The 25,802-nt window shown below is 47.6% G+C and overlaps 10 protein-coding genes across 12 annotated transcripts; 4 read left to right on the top strand and 6 right to left on the bottom strand.

Annotated features, from left to right (window-relative positions):
* Positions 1 to 128: 128 nt before the first annotated feature.
* On the top strand, positions 129 to 2,362 carry SPPG_05112 (aspartyl/glutamyl-tRNA(Asn/Gln) amidotransferase, A subunit; the record flags this gene model as incomplete). The annotated part of the gene is made up of 10 exons (XM_016753340.1): positions 129 to 245; positions 314 to 479; positions 550 to 648; positions 708 to 804; positions 881 to 1,018; positions 1,089 to 1,264; positions 1,349 to 1,455; positions 1,524 to 1,716; positions 1,776 to 1,899; positions 1,963 to 2,362. The coding sequence occupies 10 exons, from the start codon at positions 129 to 131 to the stop codon at positions 2,360 to 2,362; spliced, it is 1,617 nt and encodes a 538-aa protein (XP_016607772.1).
* A 162-nt stretch (positions 2,363 to 2,524) lies between these two features.
* SPPG_05111 (uncharacterized protein) lies at positions 2,525 to 6,785 on the bottom strand. Its single transcript, XM_016753339.1, has 18 exons — positions 6,503 to 6,785; positions 6,237 to 6,314; positions 5,992 to 6,178; positions 5,776 to 5,910; positions 5,649 to 5,714; positions 5,421 to 5,593; positions 5,245 to 5,361; positions 4,995 to 5,181; positions 4,641 to 4,937; positions 4,314 to 4,574; positions 4,190 to 4,254; positions 4,014 to 4,126; positions 3,650 to 3,951; positions 3,292 to 3,398; positions 3,182 to 3,227; positions 3,026 to 3,109; positions 2,841 to 2,947; positions 2,525 to 2,773 (listed from the first exon to the last, which is right to left on the bottom strand). The coding sequence occupies exons 1-18, from the start codon at positions 6,640 to 6,642 to the stop codon at positions 2,707 to 2,709; spliced, it is 2,532 nt and encodes an 843-aa protein (XP_016607771.1). The 5' UTR covers positions 6,643 to 6,785; the 3' UTR covers positions 2,525 to 2,706.
* A 55-nt stretch (positions 6,786 to 6,840) lies between these two features.
* SPPG_05110 (uncharacterized protein) lies at positions 6,841 to 8,250 on the top strand. Its single transcript, XM_016753338.1, has 6 exons — positions 6,841 to 7,089; positions 7,152 to 7,231; positions 7,301 to 7,385; positions 7,445 to 7,575; positions 7,643 to 7,812; positions 7,880 to 8,250. Exons 1-6 carry the CDS (start codon positions 6,861 to 6,863, stop codon positions 8,172 to 8,174), a joined length of 990 nt encoding a protein of 329 aa, XP_016607770.1. The 5' UTR covers positions 6,841 to 6,860; the 3' UTR covers positions 8,175 to 8,250.
* SPPG_09255 (uncharacterized protein) lies at positions 8,189 to 8,934 on the bottom strand. The gene is made up of 3 exons (XM_016757412.1): positions 8,772 to 8,934; positions 8,593 to 8,699; positions 8,189 to 8,527 (listed from the first exon to the last, which is right to left on the bottom strand). Exons 1-3 carry the CDS (start codon positions 8,909 to 8,911, stop codon positions 8,421 to 8,423), a joined length of 354 nt encoding a protein of 117 aa, XP_016607769.1. The 5' UTR covers positions 8,912 to 8,934; the 3' UTR covers positions 8,189 to 8,420.
* A 2,388-nt stretch (positions 8,935 to 11,322) lies between these two features.
* SPPG_05109 (uncharacterized protein) lies at positions 11,323 to 12,345 on the bottom strand. The gene is made up of 3 exons (XM_016753337.1): positions 12,046 to 12,345; positions 11,779 to 11,981; positions 11,323 to 11,712 (listed from the first exon to the last, which is right to left on the bottom strand). Exons 1-3 carry the CDS (start codon positions 12,259 to 12,261, stop codon positions 11,652 to 11,654), a joined length of 480 nt encoding a protein of 159 aa, XP_016607768.1. The 5' UTR covers positions 12,262 to 12,345; the 3' UTR covers positions 11,323 to 11,651.
* A 374-nt stretch (positions 12,346 to 12,719) lies between these two features.
* SPPG_05108 lies at positions 12,720 to 15,605 on the top strand. 2 transcript variants are annotated; one of them, XM_016753335.1, is made up of 8 exons: positions 12,720 to 12,874; positions 13,275 to 13,412; positions 13,488 to 13,693; positions 13,767 to 13,974; positions 14,038 to 14,264; positions 14,337 to 14,867; positions 14,940 to 15,281; positions 15,343 to 15,605. In XM_016753335.1, exons 2-8 carry the CDS (start codon positions 13,325 to 13,327, stop codon positions 15,517 to 15,519), a joined length of 1,779 nt encoding a protein of 592 aa, XP_016607766.1. In that variant the 5' UTR covers positions 12,720 to 12,874; positions 13,275 to 13,324; the 3' UTR covers positions 15,520 to 15,605. The 2 variants fall into 2 exon arrangements, with proteins under 2 accessions (XP_016607766.1, XP_016607767.1); XM_016753336.1 differs by having other exon boundaries at positions 13,015 to 13,412.
* Positions 15,606 to 15,713: 108 nt separating this feature from the next.
* On the bottom strand, positions 15,714 to 17,374 carry SPPG_05107 (uncharacterized protein; the record flags this gene model as incomplete). The annotated part of the gene is made up of 2 exons (XM_016753334.1): positions 15,714 to 16,679; positions 16,748 to 17,374. The coding sequence occupies 2 exons, from the start codon at positions 17,372 to 17,374 to the stop codon at positions 15,714 to 15,716; spliced, it is 1,593 nt and encodes a 530-aa protein (XP_016607765.1).
* An 825-nt stretch (positions 17,375 to 18,199) lies between these two features.
* SPPG_05106 (uncharacterized protein) lies at positions 18,200 to 19,790 on the bottom strand (the record flags this gene model as incomplete). The annotated part of the gene is made up of 6 exons (XM_016753333.1): positions 18,200 to 18,379; positions 18,441 to 18,647; positions 18,715 to 19,197; positions 19,282 to 19,551; positions 19,618 to 19,650; positions 19,716 to 19,790. The coding sequence occupies 6 exons, from the start codon at positions 19,788 to 19,790 to the stop codon at positions 18,200 to 18,202; spliced, it is 1,248 nt and encodes a 415-aa protein (XP_016607764.1).
* A 1,124-nt stretch (positions 19,791 to 20,914) lies between these two features.
* SPPG_05105 (uncharacterized protein) lies at positions 20,915 to 22,301 on the top strand. Its single transcript, XM_016753332.1, has one exon. The coding sequence runs from the start codon at positions 20,944 to 20,946 to the stop codon at positions 22,063 to 22,065; it is 1,122 nt and encodes a 373-aa protein (XP_016607763.1). The 5' UTR covers positions 20,915 to 20,943; the 3' UTR covers positions 22,066 to 22,301.
* SPPG_05104 lies at positions 22,042 to 25,716 on the bottom strand. 2 transcript variants are annotated; one of them, XM_016753330.1, is made up of 15 exons: positions 25,491 to 25,716; positions 25,385 to 25,422; positions 24,785 to 25,328; positions 24,675 to 24,717; positions 24,529 to 24,614; positions 24,170 to 24,465; positions 24,065 to 24,103; positions 23,982 to 23,994; positions 23,820 to 23,923; positions 23,544 to 23,754; positions 23,229 to 23,485; positions 23,111 to 23,168; positions 22,617 to 23,045; positions 22,361 to 22,537; positions 22,042 to 22,274 (listed from the first exon to the last, which is right to left on the bottom strand). In XM_016753330.1, exons 3-15 carry the CDS (start codon positions 25,214 to 25,216, stop codon positions 22,230 to 22,232), a joined length of 2,190 nt encoding a protein of 729 aa, XP_016607761.1. In that variant the 5' UTR covers positions 25,217 to 25,328; positions 25,385 to 25,422; positions 25,491 to 25,716; the 3' UTR covers positions 22,042 to 22,229. The 2 variants fall into 2 exon arrangements, with proteins under 2 accessions (XP_016607761.1, XP_016607762.1); XM_016753331.1 differs by having other exon boundaries at positions 25,385 to 25,716.
* Between the last annotated feature and the right edge of the window lie 86 nt (positions 25,717 to 25,802).

Genomic DNA, 25,802 nt, shown 5'->3' with positions numbered 1-25,802 from the left:
ACGGTAAAAATCCTTCACCAAACAGATTTAAAGACAAGCGTGGGAGAACTTCAACTTAATGCGTACTGCGGCTTAGCCCATTTCTCTTCGCTCTTGATGAAACCCAACGTTTTGCTTCTTTGACCAAGATGAGGGTGCTAAGATGCCAGTCATTGCTGGTGGATAAACAGTACCAAGCAACGCGCCCAATATCCAGGTTCCTTATCGGCACAAGGAAGGATCCCACGTTATTGTCTATCTCGGAGGTGTGGATTATCGCGCTCGTAATTCCATAGGTGCGGACTCACCGTGTTACTTGGTAATATCCAATTAGGCAGTCTCAGACCTCAAAGCACGTAAAACCACTCCTTCGGCCCTCCTGAAGAGCTGTCTTGAACGTATCGCGGCTCGGAATGGCCATTTGAATGCATTCACACACTTGGCATCCACGGACGAGCTAATACGGAAGGCCCTACTCGCCGATGCACGATGGGCTCAAGGTTTGTACAATCTGTAAAGAAACTTGCGGGTGGTTGGGAAACTGAGATACATGATATGCCAAAAATATAGGAACGCCGCAGGGGCCGCTGGACGGCATTCCGATTGCAGTTAAAGCTAATATATGTACAAAGGAACACCCGACTACGTGTGCCTCAAACATACTGAAAGGTTAGCTGGACTATAGCGGCACCAAAGCGCATGAACAGCTAGTAACCTCTTAAATGAAGACTTCACCTCGCCTATCGATGCCACTGCTGTAAGGCTCCTAATGCAACACGGAGTTATAATTCTTGGAAAAACCAATATGGATGAATTTGGGATGGGGTATGTGTAGATCTCACTTTATCGTATACCTAACATGGTTTTGTTAACGATCTTCCTCTTTCTCCCTGCAAATAAGTTCCACCAATATCCACAGTGCCCATGGTCCCGCTTATAACCCATTAGGACCAGTTCCTGAGGGTCATTTGGGAGGCAGATCTCCAGGTGGCAGCTCTGGTGGCAGTGCTTCTGCTGTTGCAGCTAATATGTGCTTTGCGTAGGTGTGAAATTGTCATCTTCCATTATTTCCACGGCACGGTAAGAGAATAACTGTTGTCAATTGTTAGTGCCCTTGGCTCGGATACCGGTGGAAGTGTGCGAACTCCTGCGGCGTATACGGGCATTGTTGGGTTCAAACCTTCATATGGCCGATTCTCTCGACGTGGTCTAGTGGCCTACGCCAGCTCATTAGACACCATCGGCTTACTCACGAAGAAAGTGGCAGATGCAAAGATTTTGTATGGTAGGGTACAATGTAAAGCTACTACAGTGGTTTCATCGCTGACTAATTATCTCTTGTGACCCTCACATGGACTTCTATGCAAAGATATACTTGCTCAATATGACGAAAAGGATTCAACCTGTCTTCAAATCAATGAGGAACCAACTGTACTTCATGGAGACCTGAATGGCGTGAGAGTAGGAATACCGCAGGTATATGGCCAGTCCGTAACTTAGGTGCCTGCACCTGACAAATTGTTGCTAACTGTATCGCACCGCAGGAGTATTTTATGACTGGCCTATCGTCTGCAGTCCTACAGGCGTGGAATGCTGCCGCTCAGCATCTAGCATCGCGAGGAGCAACAGTGGTACCTGTTTCGCTCCCGAACACAAAGCACGCTCTTCCTGCGTATTATGTAATTGCTCCTGCAGAGGCATCATCCAATTTGGCGAGATATGATGGCATACGATATGGTATTTCTTGGCTCGTAAGAAGCAGCGTCCTTTTCTACTTTTTAACCGTCCAGATGCAGGTCACCAATCAGAGCGGTGTGATAGCACGCTGAAGCATGAACTTTACACTGCAACACGGACAGAGGGGTTTGGAACAGAAGTGAAACGTAGAATCATGCTAGGAACTTTCGTATTGCAGGCCAAGTGCGTATGTGGAGGTTACTCGAACGATGTTATAAAAAATCTAACTCGCTAGATGGTTTATAGTTCATACACGAGCTACTTCCTGCAAGCCCAAAAATTGCGCCGCCTGGTCCAAAGTGACTTTGACAACGTCTTTGCCAAACCCAACCCCTTGCGCTCAACAGATTCCGGCTCCCACAATTCCGCTAACGGTGTAGATATTCTTTTAACGCCCTCAGCAATGGGCTCAGCTCCACTTCTTGCTGACATTGCAAACGACACCGGCGAGACACCAGTCAACGAATACGCAGATGATGCATTGACAATTCCTGCATCACTAGCAGGACTGCCAGCCCTGGTGATACCTTATGGACAAGATACGGAAGGCATGCCAGTTGGTGTCCAGCTATTGGGACAATACGGGAACGACAGGGCGGTATTAGATATTGGCAAGATGCTGGAGGCGTGCCGAACACCGAACTAGTGATAAATTAAGCCCGGATCAACCCTCATTGGCGACCGCAGTTGTGAGTGCTTATTTAGTGCTCTGGGTCTGCTAGATATAGCCTCTACGTGACTGTCCACCTGTTGTTCTGTTGCGGAAAGATTTCATCAAATCTAGGCAGGACCTGGTTTTGAGGTCGATCGACTCGGTTACACCATGAATTGCACTTGACCAACCTACAAATGAGACTACTAAGGACTAGTAGATCAAACGGATTTTTGTATTTCATCCATCGACTAACGAGTGAAAACATCGCAATAAATAATTCCCAAGATAACTACTGTTGATAGTCCACGTTCCAGCGTTTACATAAGAGCAACTCACTATTCCGCACCTCCTCCCTCTTGCTGGGTCTCACCCGGACCTGACTTAAACTGACTGAAATCCGCCCTATATATGGCAAGAGTTCGTGATAATGAACGGCCGTGTCCTGTGATACAAATCTCTTCGAACCTACCATCCCGTTTGCAACGCACTTGTATCCAGCGCTCCGAGCATTTCGTTCGTGTCAAAAGAATCCTTCTGCTGGTCTCTTTCATTAGTCTCACTGGCTGACTCCTCGGCCTATAGGAAGTGCGTAAAGAAATGCGTAATGGAATTTAGATATCAACGATTTGGCCAGGACTATTTCTGTTTTCGTACCTCGGAAATAGAGGACGATACATCGCCCCTAGGTGGATCGAATTCTTCCCCCAGTGACGATCGCTTGTGAGGAAATGGATTCTCCTGCCGGATCAACCAAGCGCCAGTCAGATTATCACGTCAAAGCCGTGCTTCTGCAGAATGCCTCTTACTAACTGGATCAAAGGCTTCCCTCACGTCAAAATCTTTACTTTCGAATTCGCTAGACAGATGTAATCAGGGTTAGCTGCATTGCCGCTTGAATTTACCCAGAGGAGAACATTTACCCAATCCACTCGGCGTTTGATTCATCTTCCTCATCATCTGAACTTTCAACACCCATAAACCGGTCTGGAAGATCAGCAACAATCTGGTGGCAGAGATATCTTGCAAACTAATGAAAGCATACATCAACGTTCAGAACCCGGAAAATTGTTCAAAGCGCACGCAGGTAAGTAAATATAAACTCTGTGGGCAACCGCCCGAATAGTTATTGTTCCAAAAAAAAGTCCAAGGACTCGCTTGGTTCTCTAACGACAAATTGTACGACTTGAAGCGTATCTTATGACTCTAGTCGTAGTTGCCTTCCCTCGACCAGGTATCATCGTCCCGTTTCCACCATGAGCTGTCTGTACTGTTTCTCACCTGGTCGCTGGCCACGTCTCCATCTCCCACGTATACATCGCTGGTCCCGGCGCCAATCGAATCAAGGTCATCTTCATCATCGCTTTCCCGTTTGCCAGCATCCCCTTTGATGGAGGCACCAATGTCCGTATCATCCATCCCCCCACCGGCAAATCCACCACCCACACCGGTCACCAGAGGTAGATGATTTTGTTGCGGTCCAGCGTTTGGTCGAACCCCGCCAAGTGGTTGCCTGTCCCTTTCCTTCGTCTCCCGCAATATGCCTGCGACATATTCTTGCCAATCTTCTGCGCCTATAAGATCTACGTAAAAACAACAAATTTATATCGACGCATTGCACATTGGAACAAACCGCCGTGAATACCTCCTATCTCTTGACTCAAATCTTCGCTACATTTTTCAAGTAGTTTGCACACTTCATCGGAAATGTACGTCAAATGACCCATGTACCCTAACCGTACCCCTCGTGGTTGCGTCCTGAGACGGGTACAACCGTTAGAAAACTGCGATGTGGTTTCTTCACGATTTCATGTCACTTACACTTCAAAGTCGTTGTCGCGTTGAGCTTTAGTAATTCGCTTCGTAAGCTCTCCATCTTTGAAAATCTGACGCACAGTAATTCTCAGCTGCGGCTTAGAGCAACAATTCGCCACCTGGACCTTACCGATAGTACAAGTTTTCGTACAACATCTTTCACCGCCTGCATTTGCTCTTCGACCGAGATAATAGTATTGGTTTGGACAGGTACAGAGACCGTCTCCGGCTCCCGTGAAGCAGTTTCAACATCGCCTTCTGGTTTGAAAGGGCTAGGTGGCTTGCTCGCGATGGTAGTGCTTGTATACGAGTAAGTGTTGAACACTTTCGCAATCATATCATACACAACAGAATGCAGAAAGTTGTTCCAAGGGAAATTAAAGAACAAATCCTGTTCAGGAATATGGTGGACATCAAATATCTACAACGGAAATATTGCCAATTGCGACTATCTTACCAAGCATACTGGGAGAATCTTGGCATCAATGAACTTGTCTGTTATTGCAACAAGTTCATCAGCGACACTAGTATTTGGATTCGTTGAGAGTTTCGCTTTTTCATCTGCCGTTTCGCTTGTTTCATCCTCAGTCTTCTTGCCATCATCCGTAACTTTTTTGGCGCTGATGAGCCTCTCAAAGAGCGGACTCGAAGTATAGAGGTATTGTAGATGCAGAATTTCTGCGAAAAGCTCACACGTTTTTAGGCGCTCAGATCCCAAAGGATGTTGCTTGCCTATCGTAGTATTGACAGGTTCCTGGTGGAAGGCGTAAGCAGAGAGATACATATTACTACATGAGGCGGTACCACGTACACTATGTCTCGGTGCATGTATAAGTTCAGCGAATTGCAGCAGTCGCGAGCCAATGACTCGCAGTAGTTCGTTCAAATCCGTAGCTAGCGCTTTCAATTTCTCGTCTGATGGGGGTGGAGGTCCTTGTCTCTGCTGTTGCTGTAGCTGTTGATACTGATGCTGCTGGTATTCCGCTTGTTCGATTTCGCTAATTTATATCCATTGAATACGCATCATGAAATAACTATCGGAGTTCTATTATTGACTTTACCTGCAATATCGACGAATGAGCTCAATAATTATATTGATTCCGTTGGTCAGTGTGCTGCCGGAATGTGGTGCAGACTTTTCGAGCATATAGTCGACAAGTTTGTTCATGATTATCTCGCTATTCATAGAGTTAGCTTAGTATCATGCGCCGTTTGCGAAGAGGTATATGCAACCTACCTTTTCAATTCATCAACCAGGGCATTACCACCGGAATTTGGAGAGAACATTCCGCCTTGTTCCCCCATTATGGATGCCCCCAGTCCGGTTGGCATCAATGACTCCTGAGGCCCGATCGCCGAATAGCTCACAGCGATCACATCCAGAAGGGTTTGGGCAGCCGTGTTGTGCGTCTATACATCACGGTTATATGCATGTTGGTAATATAGAGTGCCCCGGCGGAATTACCTCCGTTTCTAAACTGGGGTCCAGTCGGCTTACAAGAGTCGACACTAATCCTTCTTTGCTCAACCACTTGAAGAGTTTTTCCGCACGTTAGTAGACATCGCAATCAATGGTAACGCGAGCTACTCACCTCAACCACCCCGGTACCCTCTGGAACCTCTTCCATGCTTATTAATTTGAGCAGCAAATCTGCAATTGCAGAGCTTCCTATGTGAGCCAGAAGTTTCTGAACAACATCCGGCTGAGCCCTAATGAAGGTGATCATCTTTGAAAGAGTCGACAATGTTCAGCAATCATCATCTTTACAGTATTGACTGCCAATTGTTGACAGCGAATGTGTATTCACCTCTGGCATCTTCTTCTGCAGTAGGACACTGTTGACTTTAGTGAAATAGCTAGCGGTCAATGGATTCAGTGGTGCAGGTCTATCCAGAAGGGTCCAGAAATTCTTCAATAGGTCGATGTTGGCGAGAATGGCTTCGCATATTGAAAAAATCTCGCAACTTAGAATCTCACTTGCGAGATATGGGTACCTTGGAGGATAGAGTTTTTAGAAAGAGCACGTTGGAAACAGGCGGCTGCAAAGCATACTTAAAACGTTTATTCTCATCGAGGTCCTCGGCCATAATGTACCCAAGCAGTTGCTCCAGAACATCTGTTTTGCATAAGCTAATAAATTGAGTTAAGGAGTTAAGGTGCACTTAATTTGAAACTAAAACAAGACTTCATAAAAACAAGAGACGGGACTTGGCCGTAGTCCGACCAAATTCCCACCCACTACTCTCAAGATCACTGCGGCCAATGCCGAGAGCTCTCCCCGGCAGTAAAGTGAAGCTTTTGCTCTTCAAAAAGGATACAATTCAATAAGCTTCGTGTTGTGCGCTTTGCATTCTTGCAGCAATTCATCCTCTTCAAGCAATTCGTCCAACGTAACGCCTTCCTTGTCCAGAAGACCGTCGATTGCAGACGCACTGTGAAATCCGAAGCGCCAGAACATCGCGTCTATGTCCTAAGCTGGAGTAGAAAGACGAATGTGGCCACTCAAACCAATATTTTTATGGAGGTGACGAGATGCGTTGCTGCTTCGATGAAACCCCTTCAGGTTAAACGCGTAGAGCACTTTTGAGCGCTGCTTTGAAGTCAATCCTGCACGACAAATCACATGATACGCGATTCATCCCAGAGGTTATCATCCTTCCAGCAGCAATTATCAGAATGATCGCACCAACTAGGCGGATCATGTCGTTACGAAAATTAATTGCAGGGCGAAGCAATCTGCGGCATTGCGAAACATTCGCCAGGAAGTATGCGACTGTGACAAACCCTCCACCCCTTTTGAAAAGAAGTCCCAGTGAGATCGCGCGGAGGGCTGGTGCCTTGCAGCTAGTATTGACCCGATGGGGAATAGAAGCAGCTTATCTTGCAGCAAATGCTAAGGACGAGAGTGAGTTTTTAATCTTATATTTAGCAAAAGTCTGCAAGGAAGGCTCATTGCTGTGAGTTCAGCTGGAAGGATCCGACAGAGCTTTGACGCTCTGACTAAAGCCGTGGACGAGAGTAAAATTGCAAGGTCTTTCACAGAAACAGTGAGTGGGGTTACGAAACGGCAAGGGAAATGTTGATGCTTTGGCTCAGCTCACGCGGTTGCCGATCAGGAGCAAAAGTTGATGGACAAGCAATTCGGGTCCTGGGATGCAGTCCAAGATATTTCAAGCTATTGGGCTCGGTGGGAATCTTTCGGTAGGTTAATACCGTACTGCTACCTTTGAAACACACATTTACTCAAAGTTCCTACCCAGGAATTCTTTTGTGGACACTCCGCATAGTAGATGGGATCCCACGCTATCATGTTACCTTTCCGCACGAATTACTCTTTCAGGCGACAGCCATTGTCCCAGCTTTTCCGGCAACTGTGAAGGACTTCATTGAGGTATGACGTCGATTGATCTGTCACCGTCTGGTCTCTGTGAAGGCTAATATGTCACTCTACTATTCAGTATTTCAGCGCGGGCGAGGGCCAAAAGCCTGGTCATATTGTTAGCGAGAATGAACTAAGGGAGGCAATCAATCGTGCGGAGGCCTGGTACTGGCGAGCTCGGGCCCAGATTGTTTTGGACTTGAAAGAGAGCTTGAACGGTGATACTGAAGAAATTAAGGAGGCAAAAAGGTACCAGCGATTGTCCGAGCAACAACATCCTTTGCGGATTGGTCGTACTGATGAATTGGAAATATAGGAAAATCCCTCACGGGCTTCGACAGATCCTACAAAACATCGACGATGCTGTCGGTGCAGCTAGTGCTCGGGCGACAGCTGATGGACTCATTGACGAAAGTGTAGCAGATGATTTCGGGGTGGATGGGACAGCATATCGTAGCTTGAAAAGCGATCAATTGCGTGACGTAAATGACATTGCTGAATTCAGGTTAGGAGCATTGTCATGGCTGACAGGGAACGATTGGGAGTTTGAACGGGGAGAGCTGAAGTTCATTCATCCGCTTGGCTCCTTGTGGGCCCCTCATGAGGGATAATTAGGCATTAGAAACCGTTGCACGCATGTATCCACTTTATATATTGAATTATTTATGCGAATGCCATAGCTGCCAATAATTGGTGTGCCTGCTGAAAAGTCTAAGACCGGACGTGTCAGTGCAGGACAGTCATGCCTACAGATACGGTCTGCTGAGCATACTCCGTTTGACATTATAGCATCTCTATTATTTGTCAAGTCCTCTCTACGATCTTGTTGGTGCCGAAAAGCAAGCGAGTTGCATCGGTCATTGCGGTGATGTCGCTGGTGGAAGCGCCACTGTCATTATTCGGTTATACATGGATGCAGATGTCAAACACTCTCGGAGGTCAATTGAGACAGTGTGGTCATTTCCTGAATGGGAAACCAGTCAGAATAACCATTTGACCGCTGCGAAACCGAAAGTCTGCATAAACTACCAAGTGAAAGGGATAACTCGCAGTGGTCGGCTTCCTCTGGAAGGGTCGAGAATTGGATGTGAGGATTACTTTTATAGATACGGGGGAGCTCATTGACGTAAAAGGAGCTAGGAGAAGAGACTATTAATACCGGCTAACCAAGCCAGTGTAGAGGACAACACTGTCGCGGTGCACGATACCTTAGTGACGACTTTGCTGGACATTTATCTGTACCGAATACCACGGTAACCTTCTTGAGCAACGGGACCTGCACGTTAGCGCCATTCCCCACTCCCAAATTTTTTTGCAGCGAGCGCACGGAGAATGCCTTGATCAACATGTTTGCTTGTGGAGTGCATTTGCAGAATTGGAAATCGCTCCCAGTCTACGATGAGTCACGTCGTTGCCATGGTGTCCATGGTTGGAAACGGATTGCCAGATTTGTGATGCATGATGCTATTCATGTGATTTAGTGTATTGGCAATAACAAATGTCACAACACAATACACCAGGGAATAAACCAGCGATAACTGGTTCGGAAAAGCCAAGTAATTCTCTCCTTACAACCAACCAACTACCACTAGACCCAATTACACATGCAATACATTACGGTTGTTCTAACTGGGTAACTAAGCCCACCACACGAGAGAAATCCTACTAAGCCCTTCCGAAATTCTTTAGTCGGAGGATGTTCAGATACTAAGGTATATCAGAATTAGACTCGGAATACGGGCGTGGGAAAATACAAAGATAATGCATACCTGCGATCATTACAGCATAGCAGTAATAGTGTTTGCAAGGGGTTATGTTGTTTTTGTCGGGAGGGCGAGGACCTCGACACCAGAGCGGCATTCTCATGATGATGGACTTGAGAGTGCTGCGTGAGCGTTGGGCAGATGCTTTGAGAGTCGAGGGATAAAGAAACAAGATGGGGGGCAGACAAGGGGGGGTTTATATAGAAAAAAGAGTGGATAGATTGAGTCATAGAGCATCATGCAGGTGGCAAACTGCAGAATATTCTTCTCATAGATGTAGTAATTGCACCGTTCATGGCTGCACATATTGGACCCGTTTTTTTGTTTATCTTCGTGAGGTTCACAATAAGTGTGGTTAATTCACTGGCTGCAATGCTCCGTGGCACTGACATTTCTATTTTCCCACACACTATGTATGTACCTCTGCCTATATATCGATTGAAGTCGAACCAGTGATGCGAATATCCGCAACAAGAGACCCTCACCTTTTACATAATACGATGATAGAGACTCGCGTAATCAGATAACACAAAACGCTGTCATCCTGGTGTAGACCATGGTGGCCCTGGTGGCTACTTTCAGGGACAGAACAAGACGAGAAATAAACCCATGGTTTCCATTGGAATCATACAAATGTTCCCCTTTTGTATGGGGTATTCCATTCGAACCGCTTGTGGTGTGGTTACATCGATATAGAGATGGATGTCATTAAGGGGGAAAGGAGAAGAAGGGAAGATAACGCCCAGTCCATGTGGGGGCATTTTAGCCTAGATCTTTTGCGCAGTCTCTTGCACGGGCGGATTTTCACATAAAAGAGAGGCATTCCCGAGTCCCCCTCCCCTCCCCCCCTCCATCATCCACAGCAATTCAACACAATGACCTACCTCCCCTCCCGCAATAACATACTTCCCTGGCGCGATTGAGGCCAATAACCTACCTCCCTCAATAACCTACATCCCTCGCCTCAATAACCTACTTCCGCGATAAGCTACATTCCTCGCCTCAATAACCTACTTCGCGATAACCTACATCCCTCCTCCCTCGCGCGCGCGTCAATAACCTACTTCCCTCAATAACCTACATTCCTCCCTCCCTCGCGCGCGCGGCTCAATAACCTACTTCCCTCAATAACATGCATTCCTCCCTCCCTCGCGCGTGCGTCTCAATCACCTACTTGCCTCAATAACATTCCTCCCTCTCTCGCGCGCACGTCAATAACCTACCTCCCGCAACAACCCACCTCCCTCCCCTCGCGCCTCAATAACCTACCTCCCGCAGTGTGAAAAATCAAGCTTTCGGGATAGACGGTCCAAGAAATCGTCGGGGCGACGGATTCTTCGCAATAAAGAATCTATAGAAGACGATATGGCGGCCACGAGAAAGCGTGGAAATCTCCGATCTGCTTGACAATCAGCGAGTGCTTCTGCGCAGTCAAGATTCGATGAAAGCCGATGCCACGACCCTAAAAGAATGAACTTCATCATTTCGCTCATATATGCAGCCGAGTGAGTTGATTTCATGTTCTCATTGAGCGAACTTCGTGATACATAATTATATGGTTACAGAATGCGATGTGAGTATGAGATTTCAGGAACCCAAGACGACATCAGAAAGGTTCTTGGACGTTCAACGAATAGTCGGCACCGAGCCTGTTGAATGGGAATAATCGGGCCTCGAGCCTGTTAACCTTGATGGTTATGTACAGTATGTGGACATTAACCACTTACCCCCGTGATCACACGTGAGGTTGTTGAAGACAGAAACCAGTTCCGCCTACGGATCACGTGAGCTGACAGTGGTCAGTCTACATACTGTATGCAACTCGTAGTGAAGAAACCATCATAGCAGAGGGTTTGAACTGGTCTATTAAGGTCGCAATTACTTAAGTATTCCAGTAGGTCATATATCAAACCTGGTTAACGCACGCACTGCAATGTTCCTGCTATGCTTGACCCATCATCTCTTCACTACGAGTTGTAGTTATGGGCATGTGTTAGCCGATTGCATATGAAGTGAACAAAGTTGTGTTTATTGTGAATATTTAACAAGTCATCTTAACGAACTTTCCAATTTTCAATTCTCATCGCTCGGGACAAAACCATTGAAACCTCTTTAATAAGTGCAGTGCTCAGGAACGTGTACCCTTCCCAGTGGATGCAGGTTTTCTGAGATTACAGAAACATGACAAGGTCGCAGGATGGAAGGAATAAAACGACTGAATATCATGTGTGAGCAGTAGAAAGCAGAAAACCCCTTTATATATTATTCGGCCCAGCGACCTTCTATGAATTTGCCACACAGATTGTCTCCATATCCGGACACCACCTAGGCCAGAGTCTGTCGAGAGGCAGCCTGGCACTGCTTCAACATATCAAGGTAGAATTGGCTAAAATGCCGTGATAAGCAAATTGAGATCAAATATCCTCGATCACCAAAAATCACATTCTCTTACCAGGCATTAATATCATTTGAGTTCTGATCCAAACACCGGAGGAATGCCTTCTGGTCAGGTTCACAGGCGGCGAACGCCGTCTGGTTCTGAGCGAAATGCTGGGATTGCACGTGTTGCTGAGGAGGTGCCTGCTCGGCAGGGGCTGGAGCTGAGGAACCGCCACCAAACATTCCGGTCAATCCAGCTCCAATAGTGTGCCCAACCTAATCATAGAATTAGCTAACTTGAACGGTAGCAAAACAAGTATCAGGACAAGCATCCACTCACCGCACTACCAACAGCTACGCCAGCAGCTGTCGAAGCCATCTGGGCGAAAATACCCGGCTGCTGAGGTGCAGCGGAAGGAACGTGGGCAGGGGGAGCAGGAGCTGCGGGCGCAGGGGGATGAGCTGCTGGAGCGTGTGCCGCAGTGGTTGCGGGGCGTGTCTGGGTATGCTGAGCCGATGGACGGGACGGGGCAGCAGAGCGACGTTGACGGGCCATTTCGATTGATGTGTGCGTGGGAGGAAGCGTGATGACAATGATTGACAAGAGGCAAAACTGTTCAAACTGTCGGTTGGAAGCTTTAGGAATCTTGTTTTCTCAATGACTCATAGAAATACCTCTGGGTTGTCATGACAGACACGTGATACCACCTGTCAATGAATCCTTCACGTGCTGGCAGGAGCTGTGTTACTGGCATTGTGATTGCTATGGCAGCCGGAAACTTCCGATTGTCGCACAAATTAAGCATTGCGGCGCTGTCCGTAGCTGAGTGGAATGTCATTCTAATGTGATCTAATGGGTATTGATGACATTTGCGGTGACATTTGTCAAAATGGATCTGATGGTTGGGACATTTGAATCCGGATGTGATGGTTGCTATAATGACTCATGTGTGACGTCAAGATAAGATCTTTCACTGGGCTTTGCCGTATAAAAACCCCCCGTCCTCGCGTTCGTCCGCCCGTTTCTTCTTCCCGTTCCGGTTGACTTTATCCGCACCCTGTCGGTTTTCTGCCTGTCATCCCGTTCAAAGTTCCTCACTTGGCTTGCAAGGTTTCTTCCTTTCAATACGATCAACTCCAGTGAGACCGGCCGTGCCTCTTTGTCCAAGGTAGGTGAATGAAGTGCGTGGGAGGTATGGGTGCAGCGTGTTGAGAGGAAGAAATGGCCGCTGGGTGCTTTTTGGCGTGCAGGCCATGCAAATCTTGGGGGGCTAGTGGGTGCGCAATGAGCTGATAGCGCTGATTCCAGAATCGAAAGGAATCACGTCGTCGCTGCAGTTGCCGTGTAGCTTCATTTGCCCTGACTCGTGTTCGAAGTGGCTCATCCTGATCAGCATTCGGAGACTGCACCGCTACCTGTACCCATCTTACCACCATAGCGGAGCGTGGTGCTAGTCATGAGATCTGCCCGAAAACCTGTGGGCCTCTCACACTCGCAGTTGCGAGGGATCACCTCCACCGGCCGTTGGTCCTCACCAACCCTCCATACGCGTCCTTTATCTCCAACAGCCAACTATACAGGATTGCTACCACCCTCCCTCCTTCAAGCTACCCTGAAAATGCCAAATACAACTATCAACGACAAGCACACCGTCTCCCCCCTGAAAGGTGGAATGTCCGTGCTAAAAAGTAGACACATCAATCAAGGTATTATAATATTTTCTTGATTGCTTACTAGTTGCTTCACATCTGGACGATTTTTGATGTAGTATTTCAATACAGGAACATCATTTCCTCCACAGCTCCGCACCAGCCTCCGTCTGCGAGGACTTGTTCCCCCTACGCAGGAGACTCTTGATCAACAGATTGAACGTGTAATCACGTTCCTTAATACCTTGGAGTCTCCCATTGAAAAGTATTGCTACCTATCTCGTCTTAAGAGCGAAAACGTTACCCTTTTCTATCGTGTCGTCATTGATCATTTGACTGTAAGTGTCCGGACCGTGGAAACTCACCCTTTCGAGTTTCATATATGCTAATTTGCCGACTTGTAAACAACAGCAAATTACACCACTCATCTATACCCCTGTTGTGGGCGAGGCATGTCAGAAATTCTCCCTCATCTATACACCTGGTCTTGTCGAAGGTCTCTTTTTATCCAAGGAGGATAAGGATCATATTCCGGAAATTCTCGACAACTGGCCATATCCTAACCCGGAAATATGCGTTATCACGGATGGCAGCCGTATTCTCGGTTTGGGCGATTTAGGTACGTCTGGACATTAGATGGGCTCCATCCCAGGTGTGTGCTCACTGTTGCATTTCACCTCAGGGGTAAATGGCATGGGAATCCCAATCGGCAAACTGTCCTTGTACATCGCTGCCGCCGGCTTCGACCCTTCTCGTACTCTTCCCATCACCCTGGACATGGGAACGAATAACGACAAGTACCTGAATGACCCTTTGTACCTTGGTCTGCGTTGCCGAAGACCAAGCGATCCAGATTTTTTTGATTATATTGACAGTGTGATGGCGGCTCTACGCAAGAAATGGCCAAATGTGAGACATATTTTACTACAGCCCCTTAAAGTATGCCGGCTGTTCTGATGTCCTTCGTCCCGTATCCTGCAGATGCTAGTGCAATTCGAGGATTTCAGTTCTGAACATGCCTTCCAAACTCTGGATCGATATCGGAACGAATACCTGTGCTTCAATGACGACATACAAGGGACGGGCGCCGTGATTCTGTCCGGTTTCATCAACGCCTTGACCATGTCCGGTGTCCCATTGAACAAGCATAGAATCCTGTTCTTCGGAGCTGGTTCTGCAGGGGTTGGCGTCGCGAGCCAGTTGAAGGATCATTTTATCAAATCTGGAGGGATGAGCCCAGAGGCTGCAAGAGATGTATTTTGGCTTGTAGATTCAAAAGGACTGGTGACATTTGACCGCGGTGATAAACTTCCTCAGCATAAAACACTCTTTGCTCGCTCGGACAACGGCGGCAAGCAATTCAAAACTCTCGCGGATGTGATCAACTACGTTCAACCCACAGCTTTGATTGGGCTCGCAAGTCAAGGTGGAGCATTTACGCCAGATATCATAGAGCTCATGGCTTCAATGAACGACCGACCGATTATCTTCCCTCTTTCGAATCCCTTGACGGTAGGCCAGGATGAGTGTACGCACGTTGGGAACAAAGGTCAATTGGCTTACAGGCAGTTTCTCCTGGCGTAGAATGCAGAGTGTACATTTGAGCAAGCGATGATTCACACAAAAGGAAAAGTACTTTTTGCCTCCGGTACGGCGTTCCCGGCTTTTCTCGATCCCTACAGCAAACAAGTGCTGGAGCCTGGGCAGGGCAACAATATGTACATCTTCCCAGGTCTTGGGCGCGGCACTGTCCTTGCGAAGGCGGAGCGTGTCACCGATGACATGGTCTACCAGAGTGCCGTCACTCTGGCTGAATCCTTGACAGAAGAGGAGCGGAGTGAGCAGCGCTTATACCCACGATTGCAACGCATTCGGGAGATCTCTGCTTTGATCGCCCGAGACGTGATTCACACGGCTCTACGTGAGGTAAGGCGATTCATATTCATCGCACGAATGGAACCATTGTACTAATGTGCGCGGTCAACAGGGTTTGGCTCATGAACCTGCCATTGTTCGCATGTATGGCGCCAGCCCAGGTCAACCCGTACCAGCTGCTACCTTGCGGGACGAGGAAAGAGCTGCTGCGCTGCTGACTTACGTGCAAGAACGCATGTGGAATCCAGCGTATCCTGAAGACTTTTCTGGGCTGAAGGCGATGATGTGAAGTATGAAGGACTCTGTCGTTTATTATTTGTAGTAATTTTCGATTGTGTAAATAGATAATGATCATTTACTTGAGGAGAGGACAAACGTGACCAAATGCACAGTCTGACATCTCTTTAACGATAAAATTCAAGGGAAAAAGAAAAGATACACAAAGTTCCCATCCCAACCAACATCTCCAGACATGAGGTGCCACTACCACGGCCTCCAGATCTTTTCAGATGGGCCCTTATCCTGTCCAATTGATATCGCCTTGTTGTTTCGTTCCGCCTCCACAGCTTCGGCAGACATTGATGCACGGCGGCTCATGATGTGAGCTGCATTTAAAAGCAACTCTGCCGCGGCTGTAGCGTCATCTTCCTTGCCTGTCGAATCCGCAGAAGTGCGGAGCTTCGGCTCTAGTTTGTTGGCCACTGCAGACGACGAGCCTAAAACTTGACCGTCCGATGTCATTGAGCGTGATTGGTTTAAGGCCTGTACTACGCTTTTCGGATCTGATTTTGCAATATAGTTTGGTGCGGACATGGAATTACTCTCCTTGGTTTTCACTGTCGACTGAGAGGCACGCCTGGCTGCCATAAGGGGAAATGCAGTCATATGTGTCCCCCCGGCAGCTTGGGCCAGAGCGGGTTGCTGACCGATAGCTTGGTAAGGAAAGGGTATGATATACTGTGGCATAGGATAGATCATGGTCGGCGGTGGAAAGAAGTGTGGGACTGAAGCAGGCTGCGTCGTTGCGGCTTGTGAAGATTTTGATTGCTGTTGTCGCGGGGCGTTTGACGAAACGGGAGTGCTTGGCGGAACAAACATTGGAGCGATAAATTGGGGCATCGTGGTGCCGGTTGCAGTCAGGGCAGGGTTGACAAAGTGACCTTGACTAGTAATGAACGGGACCATTGGCGAGACAGCCGCATTTGGTGCCATGGGGATCATTGGGTTGATGAGGAGTGTTGGGCGACGGTTACCGGGATGTGGAACGAGCACGCTGCTACGTCTGGACATAGAAATGGGAAGCTGCTGGGCACTGGAACTGCGCCTGCCGGAGCCAGAAGATATCGATTCTCTCTTACTGTTGCCCGCAGTAGGGGAAGTTCCGATTGCTCGCTTTTCTGCACCGCTTTTGTTGCGATTCATTTTAGCTCGCCTATTTTGAAACCACACCTAACACCCCCAGGATTAAGATTAGCGATCATTGGAGCAACGCTAACGTGAAAATTGCAACTTTGTACCTGAACCTCGCGATTCGTCATTCTCAACTTCTTCGCTAGCTGCTCCCGAATTTCGTAGGAGGGTGTGTCGGTTTTATCGAAAACGGAGAGGAGATCCGATAGCTGTTCGGGCGAGGTTCGCTTGCGTTTTGGCTTGCGCCTAGGGCCTCTTTCTGCATTGCGCAGGAGTGATTCGGTTGACGTTTCAAAAATAGACTCTTTACGTTCACAAGATCTTCTGTCACTAGCAGTGACTATCTCATCTTGAGGATGCAAACTGCTGACTTCCGAATCTGTATATTCGTCATCCTCCTCTTCGTCTTGTTCAGCGGGGTCAATATCCATCAACTCTCCACAATCAACTGACTCAGGCATACCATCCACTTGGCTTGCCACTGGCATTTGCTGGCCCGAAGGGAAGTTTTCTTGGACGGCGTCGTCTTCCGCGGCACTGGCTGTCTGCTGAACGACGTCTGGAGGCTGTGAGGCTGCTTTCGGCTGGTTCTCATGAACCATTTTCTCAATTGGCTGTTTTTGGTAGCCTGTAGGAATTGATTTACTAACGCTGTTGGTTGGAGAGCTTACAATGCCGCGAGGGGAAGGAGAAGGTGAACTCGTTTCTTTCTTCATCACCTCGTCTGTAATCATGGTAAACCGCAACGTGAAGTTCTGCTTTTGACAAGGATAACGATCGATTAACTTTGTTTCTGTGTTGTTGTTATTTACGTCTTGTAGTCCCCGATTCAGTGCTCTCGGATAGGACGGGAAACGGTCCCACAACAACTGCGAACAGCCAGGAAATGAGGCGATAAGAGGCGCCTTAACGATTGTTACTAAAAATAGTCACCACTTCTCACTTGCATAGAAATATAAATATATCATTCAAGTATATTTACACCTCAGCGCAGGCAGCAGATAATGTCATCCCCCCACTATTGACCTTACAACCAGTTTTAACCAACTCATCAGCTAAAATCTCGCTCGACTACAGATGTTCTTGTTGCAAACTAGCCTGCCCGTGTCACCTTTGGATATGTCGAGAATTGGGGACTGAATCACATTTGTCGCTTGCTGTAGATTTCCAAGTCGTAGAAATTCTACTAAATTTGGTCTTTGGAAGCAGATGAATAGCCTGCCTTGCGGGCGTAAGTTTTGTGGACCATCCATCGGAGAAGCTTATGTCAACATGCGCTTGGATCCGGTTTGAATGGTTCGGTATGACTCAGGACCCTCTCACCGACCAGACGTGAAGATTGGTGTTGTGTAGTGATCATCTGCAATAGTTCCCCGCACCCTCCTGAGGAGCTAACGTTTTCAAGCGCATTAACACTATGAAATGAAAGATGAACTCTCGCATGCAGAGTGGCTTCATACTTGTCAGATGATTCTCACTCGTCTACAAACAGCAACCACGTTGTGCCTCAGCTATTGGGCGGCACGAACTTCGCAATAGTTGAGCGTTAGAGTGAACTTTTATAACGGTACAAATCCTCTGCAATTTTCAGCACCACAGAGGCATGCAGTAGCCCGCTTTGATCTATGAGGTTTTGTGCTTCCTGCATAATCAAATGTGAGCTCTTCTCCTTCGTCCACATCTCTCACGGCAAAAAAAGCAAGTTGATGCTGCTCGGGTGACAAGTTATCTATGAAAACCTGCAAAGAATAATAGATGAACCAACGATTACACAGAGAGAACATACTGGAGATTATATACCGCGTACGAGGCAATATTGGGGTCGCATGAATGGTTGAAAAACCGAGCGATGTTTCCCTTCCGATACGCATCCACACAATACTTTGCTCCTTCGCCATCATATTCTCCGATATCATAGTCAATATCAAACAAGAACGTCACCCCATTTGTATCGTACGTCTTGCCTCGCTTCTCGGCTTCTTCAGATGTAATCATTTCTCCAACGTACTTGAACACAAGCGACGTTGCAAATTAGATGGTAAGTCGACGGGGTGCTGCAGACCTGACGCCTCACCTTTGAGATAAATTGTCCTTTCGCTATTCGTTGGAGTGTTCTTACCCCCCAACCTCTGGCATCCCCACATCTGAAAATCTCCAAAGGAATCTTCCGCCCTTTTTGAACAACGCGATTGTGACAATCTTGAGGACATGGACAACTACTATGACACTCGTATATGGCGCCGTAAGCGGGTCCTTCCTTCACCCGTCCATCAGAATCATAGGGTGCATTTTGCTGGTCGTACTCCAAGATGCACAAACAATCTTTTCCGCAAAAATCCTTACACTCACAGGCGACAGTGAATTCAGAGTCGGGTATGTCGGTCCCGGTATATATGAGCTTCTCCGTCCATTCGAAATTTTCCGGGGGTCCGCTATTATCAAAGGTATTTCTGACCAGTGTCTCATACTCAGCACCAACTAGTAAAGCTCTCCATGCTTCCCAATGTGGGGTGTCTGGCAGCGGTCTGAAAGAATCCGAATCTTGACGAGTAATTTCCTTCGAGAGAAAATCGCAAGACATGCGTCATGCAGTCAGCCATACTTGCAATTGATACAGAGACAAAAAACGCAGTGGCTCTACCTGTAACGAGTGCCTGATCGAAGTCTGTTCAGAGCCTCTACGAGCCGGCCCTGAGTTCAATTTCGGTACTGAGAAATAACATCCACTACTGCCCCCTTTTCTTTCGGACCTTATGGGGTTCGCATCATCTGCGGCACGTTTCCGTTTACGCGTATTGTGCGTGCGGGCCCGCCAGAAGGTCGCCAACAGGTCGGGACAATCAAGATTCTCCTCCGGCTCCCAAGAGGTTTCCGTGTAGCCTTTCCACTTGAGCTTATATTTATACCTTCGCTACGCTGCTTGCGTAAGTTAAACTGAAGATGGGAAAGACGACCTATCCGAAGTGGGGCAGCATACGTTTACGCTCTTCACATCCAGAATCTCTTCAACCTAGTCAAATTTAACGCTATTTGCACTCTGTGTTGTCCAAGACCGAAACGTCCGATAGCACTGACCTCATATCTCTCCTCATCGGATGCGTTCACATTTGTCGCCGCATCGTGATTGTTTGATAAGGGATCTATGCGCATGGTTGTGGCATCGTCAGTAGGCTACCAAGGTTCGCATCCTGAGGAAGAACCGTGCTCACGTGGATGTGGATGGCAAGAACTGCACTCCAGCCGGCAATACAGCCAATCACTCCAATAGCCCCCTTGATGGCCACCAGCACATTGTTCACACATAAATTTAGGCTTCCTCCAAGAGGCAGAGATTCTTTGCGAACACAGCCGCTGAGCACACGACTTGTACCTCATAAGAAAGGAAGGATAGCTGGCATCACCACCTTGCAGATGACCACGCTTGGCACACCTCTACGACATTGATTGACGTGATGCATTTGAAACCACAATTGGAGTGCTAATGGGTACAGTAGTGCTGACAGCAGGTGTATTGGCAATAACACACAATAGTGTACAGTACAGTAGCTACCATCTCCTTACAAGTAACCAACTATCACTAGGCCCAATTACACATGCGATAACGTCACGGTTGGTCAACCGGGTAACTAAGCCCACCACCACGAGAGAAATCCTACTCGCCCTTTGATTCCGAAATTCTTAGTCGGAGGATGTTTCAGATACTAGTAAAGTCAGAATTAGACTGGTAATACGCGTGGGAACAATCATAACGATATACCTGCGATCGTAGCAACATAGTAGTAGCAGCATTTGCAAGGAGTTATGTTGTATTTGTCGGGTGGACGAGGTCCTCGGCACCAGAGCAGTATTCTCATGATGGACTTGAGAATTGCTTGAGCGTTGAGCAGATGCTTGCGAGTCGAGGGTAAAGAACAGGATGGGGGAAGAGGACGAGGGGGGGTTTATATAGAAAAAAGAGCGGATATATTGAGTCATGGAGCGTCATGCAGGTGGCAACAACAGAATATTCCTCTCATAGATGGCCGCAAGGGCAATTCGTTCATGGCCGCACATATTGGACCCGTTTTCATAGTATGGCCGCACATATTGGACCCGTTTTTCATGGTGGTGCATCTTTTGTGCATCAAACCTGCCCACACAGTACGGTTTCAACTGCTTGGGTGCGGCGACAACGAGCCTGGATAAAGCTAACTACTGTACTAAGCCTAATTACCAATGATTCACAATAAATGTGGCTAATTCATTTGGGTGCAGTGCAACATGTTGACTGACTTGCATTTCCACACTCACAGAGTCATTAGACATGACAGACCAGATGCCATTGAACCCGTACCTTGCTCATCTTGAAAATGAAAGAAGTTGCAATTCTGGCCAACGGGGTAGAAGGAGACCAGCTTTCGCGCCGCGAGAAGCTCTTGGAGGCGCTTCACGACCCATGCTGGTCCCGGACGCTACACTCCGACACCAGAATCCGTCGAACGTGACCGAAAAGATCAAGCAGTCAAATGCTAAAAACATTTTTCCTGCGCCAAAGCGTCGGCCGCTACATTCGCTTGGCAACTACGCGCACTATTACTCAAAACGTGTCGGCCCTCTTGCGCGTGTGGATCCGCGGTTAAGCTGGTTTGAGAAATCCTGGTTCGCGGGAAAGAAGGTGTTGGATGTTGGCTGTAACGCGGGCTTTCTTACCATTGCCCTGGGAATGTTCTTCTCGCCAGCTTTTGTGGAGGGGGTGGACATAGATCCAGGCCTGGTGAGGAAGGCGAGGATGAACCTCGCGCAAAGAGCTTCACTTGTTCAACCCGTGTCAGGAGACCACGGGCTGTCAGTTGAGACACGAGCAGAGGGTCAGATGCAGATCGACCAAGTCGCTCAGTCGAGTTCATTAGATCCCATGGACATCGATCAGGTTAACCTACCCATGTCAATGGATCTTGAGTATTTCCCGAAAAGTTGTCTGCTACAATTGGGAAGTCTTCCAATCATCGCAGCACCACCCGAATCTTGGTCTTTGCAACCCTTTCCTTTAAATGTCCGGTTCCGCTGCGGTGACTGGTTGCATGAGCCGAATCCATCGAACACAGACTTGAAATACGACGTTATCTTAGCACTCTCAGTGACCAAATGGATACACCTTAATCACGGGGATGACGGCATCAAACTCTTCTTCCAGCGATGTTTTCATTCATTAAATTCCGGAGGTCTTCTTCTTTTGGAACCGCAGCCCTTTGACTCATATAGGAAGCGTGGCCTCATACTGAGCGATGAAATGCGTAACAACTATCGCAACATAACCTTGAAGCCTGAGGACTTCGAGAAATATCTCGTTGAACGCGTCAACTTTCGGAGGGTCGATCACGTTGTAGCGTCCACTATGAATGGTACCAAAGGGTTTTGTCGTCCCCTATTACTTTGCATCAAATAGCAGAACTTTCTGCTCCCAGAGCGTCGCAGATCGTCATGTTCGCAATTGAATATTTTCATCACAAATTTATCCCCGATATGGTGACCCAAATAAGAGTGCAGTCTCTAGATTCTATCTACAGTAAGGTATCTACATGAAATCCAGTTCCAAAAAGGTATGTCATATCACAAAATCGAGTGCCGTTTCTCTCTGGCTACGCTCACCGCCGTCTGATGGAAGGCAGGGGTGGATATGGATATCCGGAAATGTTAGTGGGAGCGCGATCGCAGATCGTCCTTTAGTATTAAACACTGACCTGTACCATGATATTTAAATCTTCCATTACCACCGGTTTTGTGAGAAAGAAGTCCATTCCACTCTCCAGACATCTCTCTCTATCTCCTTCTAAGGCATTAGCCGTCAATGCAATAATGGGCACATATTCATCCAAAAGGTGTTTGGCCCTGATCTCACGAGTAGCCTCAAATCCATCCTAAGCAAACATCAAGGACAGAGCATGAGAACCTATTACACATTGACAGCTAGCTCGGCGTCAACCAGCAGTACAGTACCATTATAGGCATCTGGCAATCCATTAGTACTACGTCGAAGGCAGACATATTGGAATGTGACGAGGGATTCGACGACGAGCGTTCGGCGCTTACAGCTTTTATCAAATCAATACATTCCTTGCCGTTTACAGCAAGTGTTATTTGCGCATAGCCCAGTTTTTGCAACATTTTAGCGCATATCAATCGATTCATATCATTGTCCTCGACGACAAGGATCCGCAAAGTTGATTTGTCATCTGAGGTTAGAGCTTCGGTAGCTTCTGGCCCGTCCGTCAGTGTTGAGTTGCTGGTAAAAGGACTGTGGGAGGCCGCTGTCACGCAGCCATTGGGTGGAGGATTCGGATGATTTGATTCCACGACAGGGAACTCGACCATAAAGTAGAACCTTGACCCATGACCCTCCGTACTATCCACATCGATCAACCCGTTCTAGTTCAACGAATTACATGATCGTGTATCACGGTGTTAAGCATAACTGGGAACACCACGCTTACCATCAATGTAACAAACGATTTACAAATCGAGAGCCCCAGCCCTGTTCCCCCAAATTTCCTATGTCGAAGGGTGAGTGATCCATGATCAACACCGTTCCGAGTTTAAAAGTGAAGCAACCTGGTTGTTGACGAGTCTGCCTGCGAAAAAGGCACGAAGAGCCGTTTCTGCGCTTCCGGTGATATTCCAATCCCAGTATCAATTACCTCGAACAGGAAAGGTATGCTTGAAGGGTGGGCCTCTCTTTGATTGTCATCGCTATGTGATCTATCTGTTCCATCTAAACTATCGCCAACCTCACTTGCCGCGCGTGAGAGAGGTTTTCTTAATGCTGATATTCGGCGGACCCGTATTGTCACCTTTCCCCTTTCAGTGAACTGTACACCATGATATATGAGCCCAGATGATCATATCTACTACTGATCTCTCCCCTACCTTGATTGCGTTGTTTGTCAAGTTTATGAGTATTTGACTCAAACGATTTGGATCTCCTATCACAAGCGTCTGTCCTTCATCGGTCACTTCAACTTCGAGGGCCAGTCCTTTAGGCTCCGCTACGCATGACGTCATGCGTGCTACGTCGGCAACCACTTCTGCTATTGTGAACGGGATTCGTTCCAGTTCTATCTTCCCCGCTTCAACTTTACTGAACCAACGGAATTAATAATCGACTATTACTGTAGCTTAGTTGCTAAACCGCAGATATCTCACCTGAAATCAAGGATATCGTTAACCACCGTCAAAAGAACGCTAGCAGACGCTCGAATCCCATTGGCGTACTCCGCTTGCTCAGGTGTAAGATTCGTTTGCAATAGCTGAAAAGGCCAAGAGCATGAGCAAGGCGAAAAGAAGTCATCAACCTGCACGTCCTACCAAGGACGTCATTCTGCACAAATGGATGAGATACCATAAGGACTAAATTGAAATTGGCAAACCCAGAATCATTTTGATCTTACCCGGTAATGCCATTGATTGGAGTTCGAACTTCGTGAGACCTGCGGAATGAACTGCGTAAGAACCCCTATGCCCAATTTGTAAATGCCTTTTATAGGAATCCATACATATTCCGTAGGAAAGCAGATTTGTGTCTCGATGCTTCCAGGGCCTCTTCTTTTGCCGCAATAAGTTCACGCTCTGTTTGTTTTTGTTCCGTCACATCCTGTGCTGTGCCTATCAACTTGGTCAGACGGCCTTCTGCATCCATAATACCACGGCCCCGTCCGCAAAGGACGCGGACATGCCCATCCGCTCGTCGTATACGATGATCCACCTCATAAGGAGTTCCTGTTTGCACACACTGGTCAATGGAAGATAATATCAATGGTCGATCTTCGTCCACCAGGAGCTGCATGTATTCCTAGATTCAGAACCAGTTAGAAACGTGATGATGACTAATCAGGGTTCATAGGTGATGCCCCACCTCCATGCCAAAGTTCTTGCTACCACTGCGTTCGGTGGGTTCTATTCCAAATATCCTACAAAGTTCGTCACTCCAACTTATGGAGCCTATGCCGACTTAGGTATGTTTGTGGGAAGTTCGAGGCGAAAGACCGAAATAATGCAAACCTGTCGCAACATTATATTCCCACGATCCGAGATGAGCGATTGCCTGCAAAAAGGCAATAAAAGAAAACATGAGATCGGCAGTCAAGACAAACAGCAGAAAATAGACATACCTGGGCCTCCTGGAGACGTAACTGGCTGATGCGAAGACTTTCCTCTTGTGTTTTTCTGTCTGTGATGTCTCTCATGAAACAATAATGTCCGACAATTTCCCCTTTATCGTCGTCGTAGCATGGTACCAGCGTTACTTCTTTGTAAAACGTCTGCCCATCCCGTCGCACCGCACGCACTTCTGCCACCCCTCTTCCTTCTTTGATCATGCTTCGATATGCTTCATTGACTTTTTCTTCTGAGTCACGGTATAACGTGGACTCCCAGCTTTTTCCAATCAGCTCCTCGGGATCATACAGCAGTGTTGCTGCATATGCTTTATTTACAAGAGTGTAATGCCCTTTTACGTCCACACGAGCTATTCCTTCCACTGCATTCTCCATTGCCGTCGATAGCTCGCGCATTTGCTTTTCCATGCGCTTCTGTTCAGACATATCAACAGCCACCGCTACGAACCCAACGATAGGGGCGTCACGAGAGCGTGAGGCGCCGACACAGTTAACAGAGAGCTTCACAGGCACACGCGAGCTGTCTTTTCGAATATACCTAGAAAGGAAATCAGTTGAGAGTTGAACCAACCAAGAAGAGCACTGTCGACCTACGTAGCGGCAAGTTCTTGTGGCACTCCACAGCGTTGGGCCTGCGATAGAACTGTCTTATACGCCTGAACGTCCGCTGGGTCCAAAAAATGAAGTGGAGACAAGATACCGATGACTTCCGACGAATCAAAGCCGGTAAGGCACTCGGCGGCCCGATTAAAAGTGTGTATCACGCCCGTATGGCAATCGGATCCAAATATTGCGTACTGACAAGCATCCAGTATTAACGCTGAATCCAATATTGCAGTTGCCATTTTATGGCCTGGAGGCCTTATGCCGCCAAGTGATGTTATTGGAGGCGTAGGCAGGTCCGTCGCTGATCAAAAATCTTGCACCAGCCAAGAAGTGCGCCTGTATCGGTGATGTGCTGGCCCAGCAAGTCCCGTGATCACGCTTACAGTAATAACCCCAGCAACTAACC

Source organism: Spizellomyces punctatus (genome assembly GCF_000182565.1).
Source record: "Spizellomyces punctatus DAOM BR117 chromosome Unknown supercont1.8, whole genome shotgun sequence".
Classification (NCBI taxonomy): Eukaryota; Fungi; Chytridiomycota; class Chytridiomycetes; order Spizellomycetales; family Spizellomycetaceae; genus Spizellomyces; species Spizellomyces punctatus.
The sequence above is the reverse complement of the archived record's forward strand: the minus strand, read 5'-3'. Positions and strand labels throughout refer to the sequence as shown.

Bases quoted from the DNA above. Each gene is read 5' to 3' on its own strand.
- SPPG_05111 (XM_016753339.1), bottom strand. From the start codon at position 6,642: ATGTTCTGGCGCTTCGGATTTCACAGTGCGTCTGCAATCGACGGTCTT. The intron at 5,911-5,991 runs GTGAATACACAT...ACTCTTTCAAAG, and splicing joins TGCAGAAGAAGATGCCAGAG to ATGATCACCTTCATTAGGGC. The intron at 2,948-3,025 runs GTACGAAAACAG...CACTTCCTATAG, and splicing joins TATCGTCCTCTATTTCCGAG to GCCGAGGAGTCAGCCAGTGA.
- SPPG_05110 (XM_016753338.1), top strand. From the start codon at position 6,861: ATGATCGCACCAACTAGGCGGATCATGTCGTTACGAAAATTAATTGCA. The intron at 7,386-7,444 runs GTAGGTTAATAC...GTTCCTACCCAG, and splicing joins GGCTCGGTGGGAATCTTTCG to GAATTCTTTTGTGGACACTC. The intron at 7,576-7,642 runs GTATGACGTCGA...TCTACTATTCAG, and splicing joins CTGTGAAGGACTTCATTGAG to TATTTCAGCGCGGGCGAGGG.
- SPPG_09255 (XM_016757412.1), bottom strand. From the start codon at position 8,911: ATGTTGATCAAGGCATTCTCCGTGCGCTCGCTGCAAAAAAATTTGGGA. The intron at 8,700-8,771 runs GTATCGTGCACC...CTCTTCTCCTAG, and splicing joins CCAGCAAAGTCGTCACTAAG to CTCCTTTTACGTCAATGAGC. The intron at 8,528-8,592 runs GTAGTTTATGCA...TTTCCCATTCAG, and splicing joins CGAGTTATCCCTTTCACTTG to GAAATGACCACACTGTCTCA.
- SPPG_05109 (XM_016753337.1), bottom strand. From the start codon at position 12,261: ATGGCCCGTCAACGTCGCTCTGCTGCCCCGTCCCGTCCATCGGCTCAG. The intron at 11,982-12,045 runs GTGAGTGGATGC...TTCTATGATTAG, and splicing joins GCGTAGCTGTTGGTAGTGCG to GTTGGGCACACTATTGGAGC. The intron at 11,713-11,778 runs GTAAGAGAATGT...ACGGCATTTTAG, and splicing joins TCAAATGATATTAATGCCTG to CCAATTCTACCTTGATATGT.
- SPPG_05108 (XM_016753336.1), top strand. From the start codon at position 13,163: ATGAGATCTGCCCGAAAACCTGTGGGCCTCTCACACTCGCAGTTGCGA. The intron at 14,868-14,939 runs GTAGGCCAGGAT...CTCCTGGCGTAG, and splicing joins CTCTTTCGAATCCCTTGACG to AATGCAGAGTGTACATTTGA. The intron at 15,282-15,342 runs GTAAGGCGATTC...CGCGGTCAACAG, and splicing joins TTCACACGGCTCTACGTGAG to GGTTTGGCTCATGAACCTGC.
- SPPG_05105 (XM_016753332.1), top strand. From the start codon at position 20,944: ATGACAGACCAGATGCCATTGAACCCGTACCTTGCTCATCTTGAAAAT.
- SPPG_05104 (XM_016753331.1), bottom strand. From the start codon at position 25,635: ATGGCAACTGCAATATTGGATTCAGCGTTAATACTGGATGCTTGTCAG. The intron at 23,755-23,819 runs GTGAGATATCTG...CCGTTGGTTCAG, and splicing joins AACGATATCCTTGATTTCAG to TAAAGTTGAAGCGGGGAAGA. The intron at 23,169-23,228 runs GTTGCTTCACTT...CCTTCGACATAG, and splicing joins GCAGACTCGTCAACAACCAG to GAAATTTGGGGGAACAGGGC.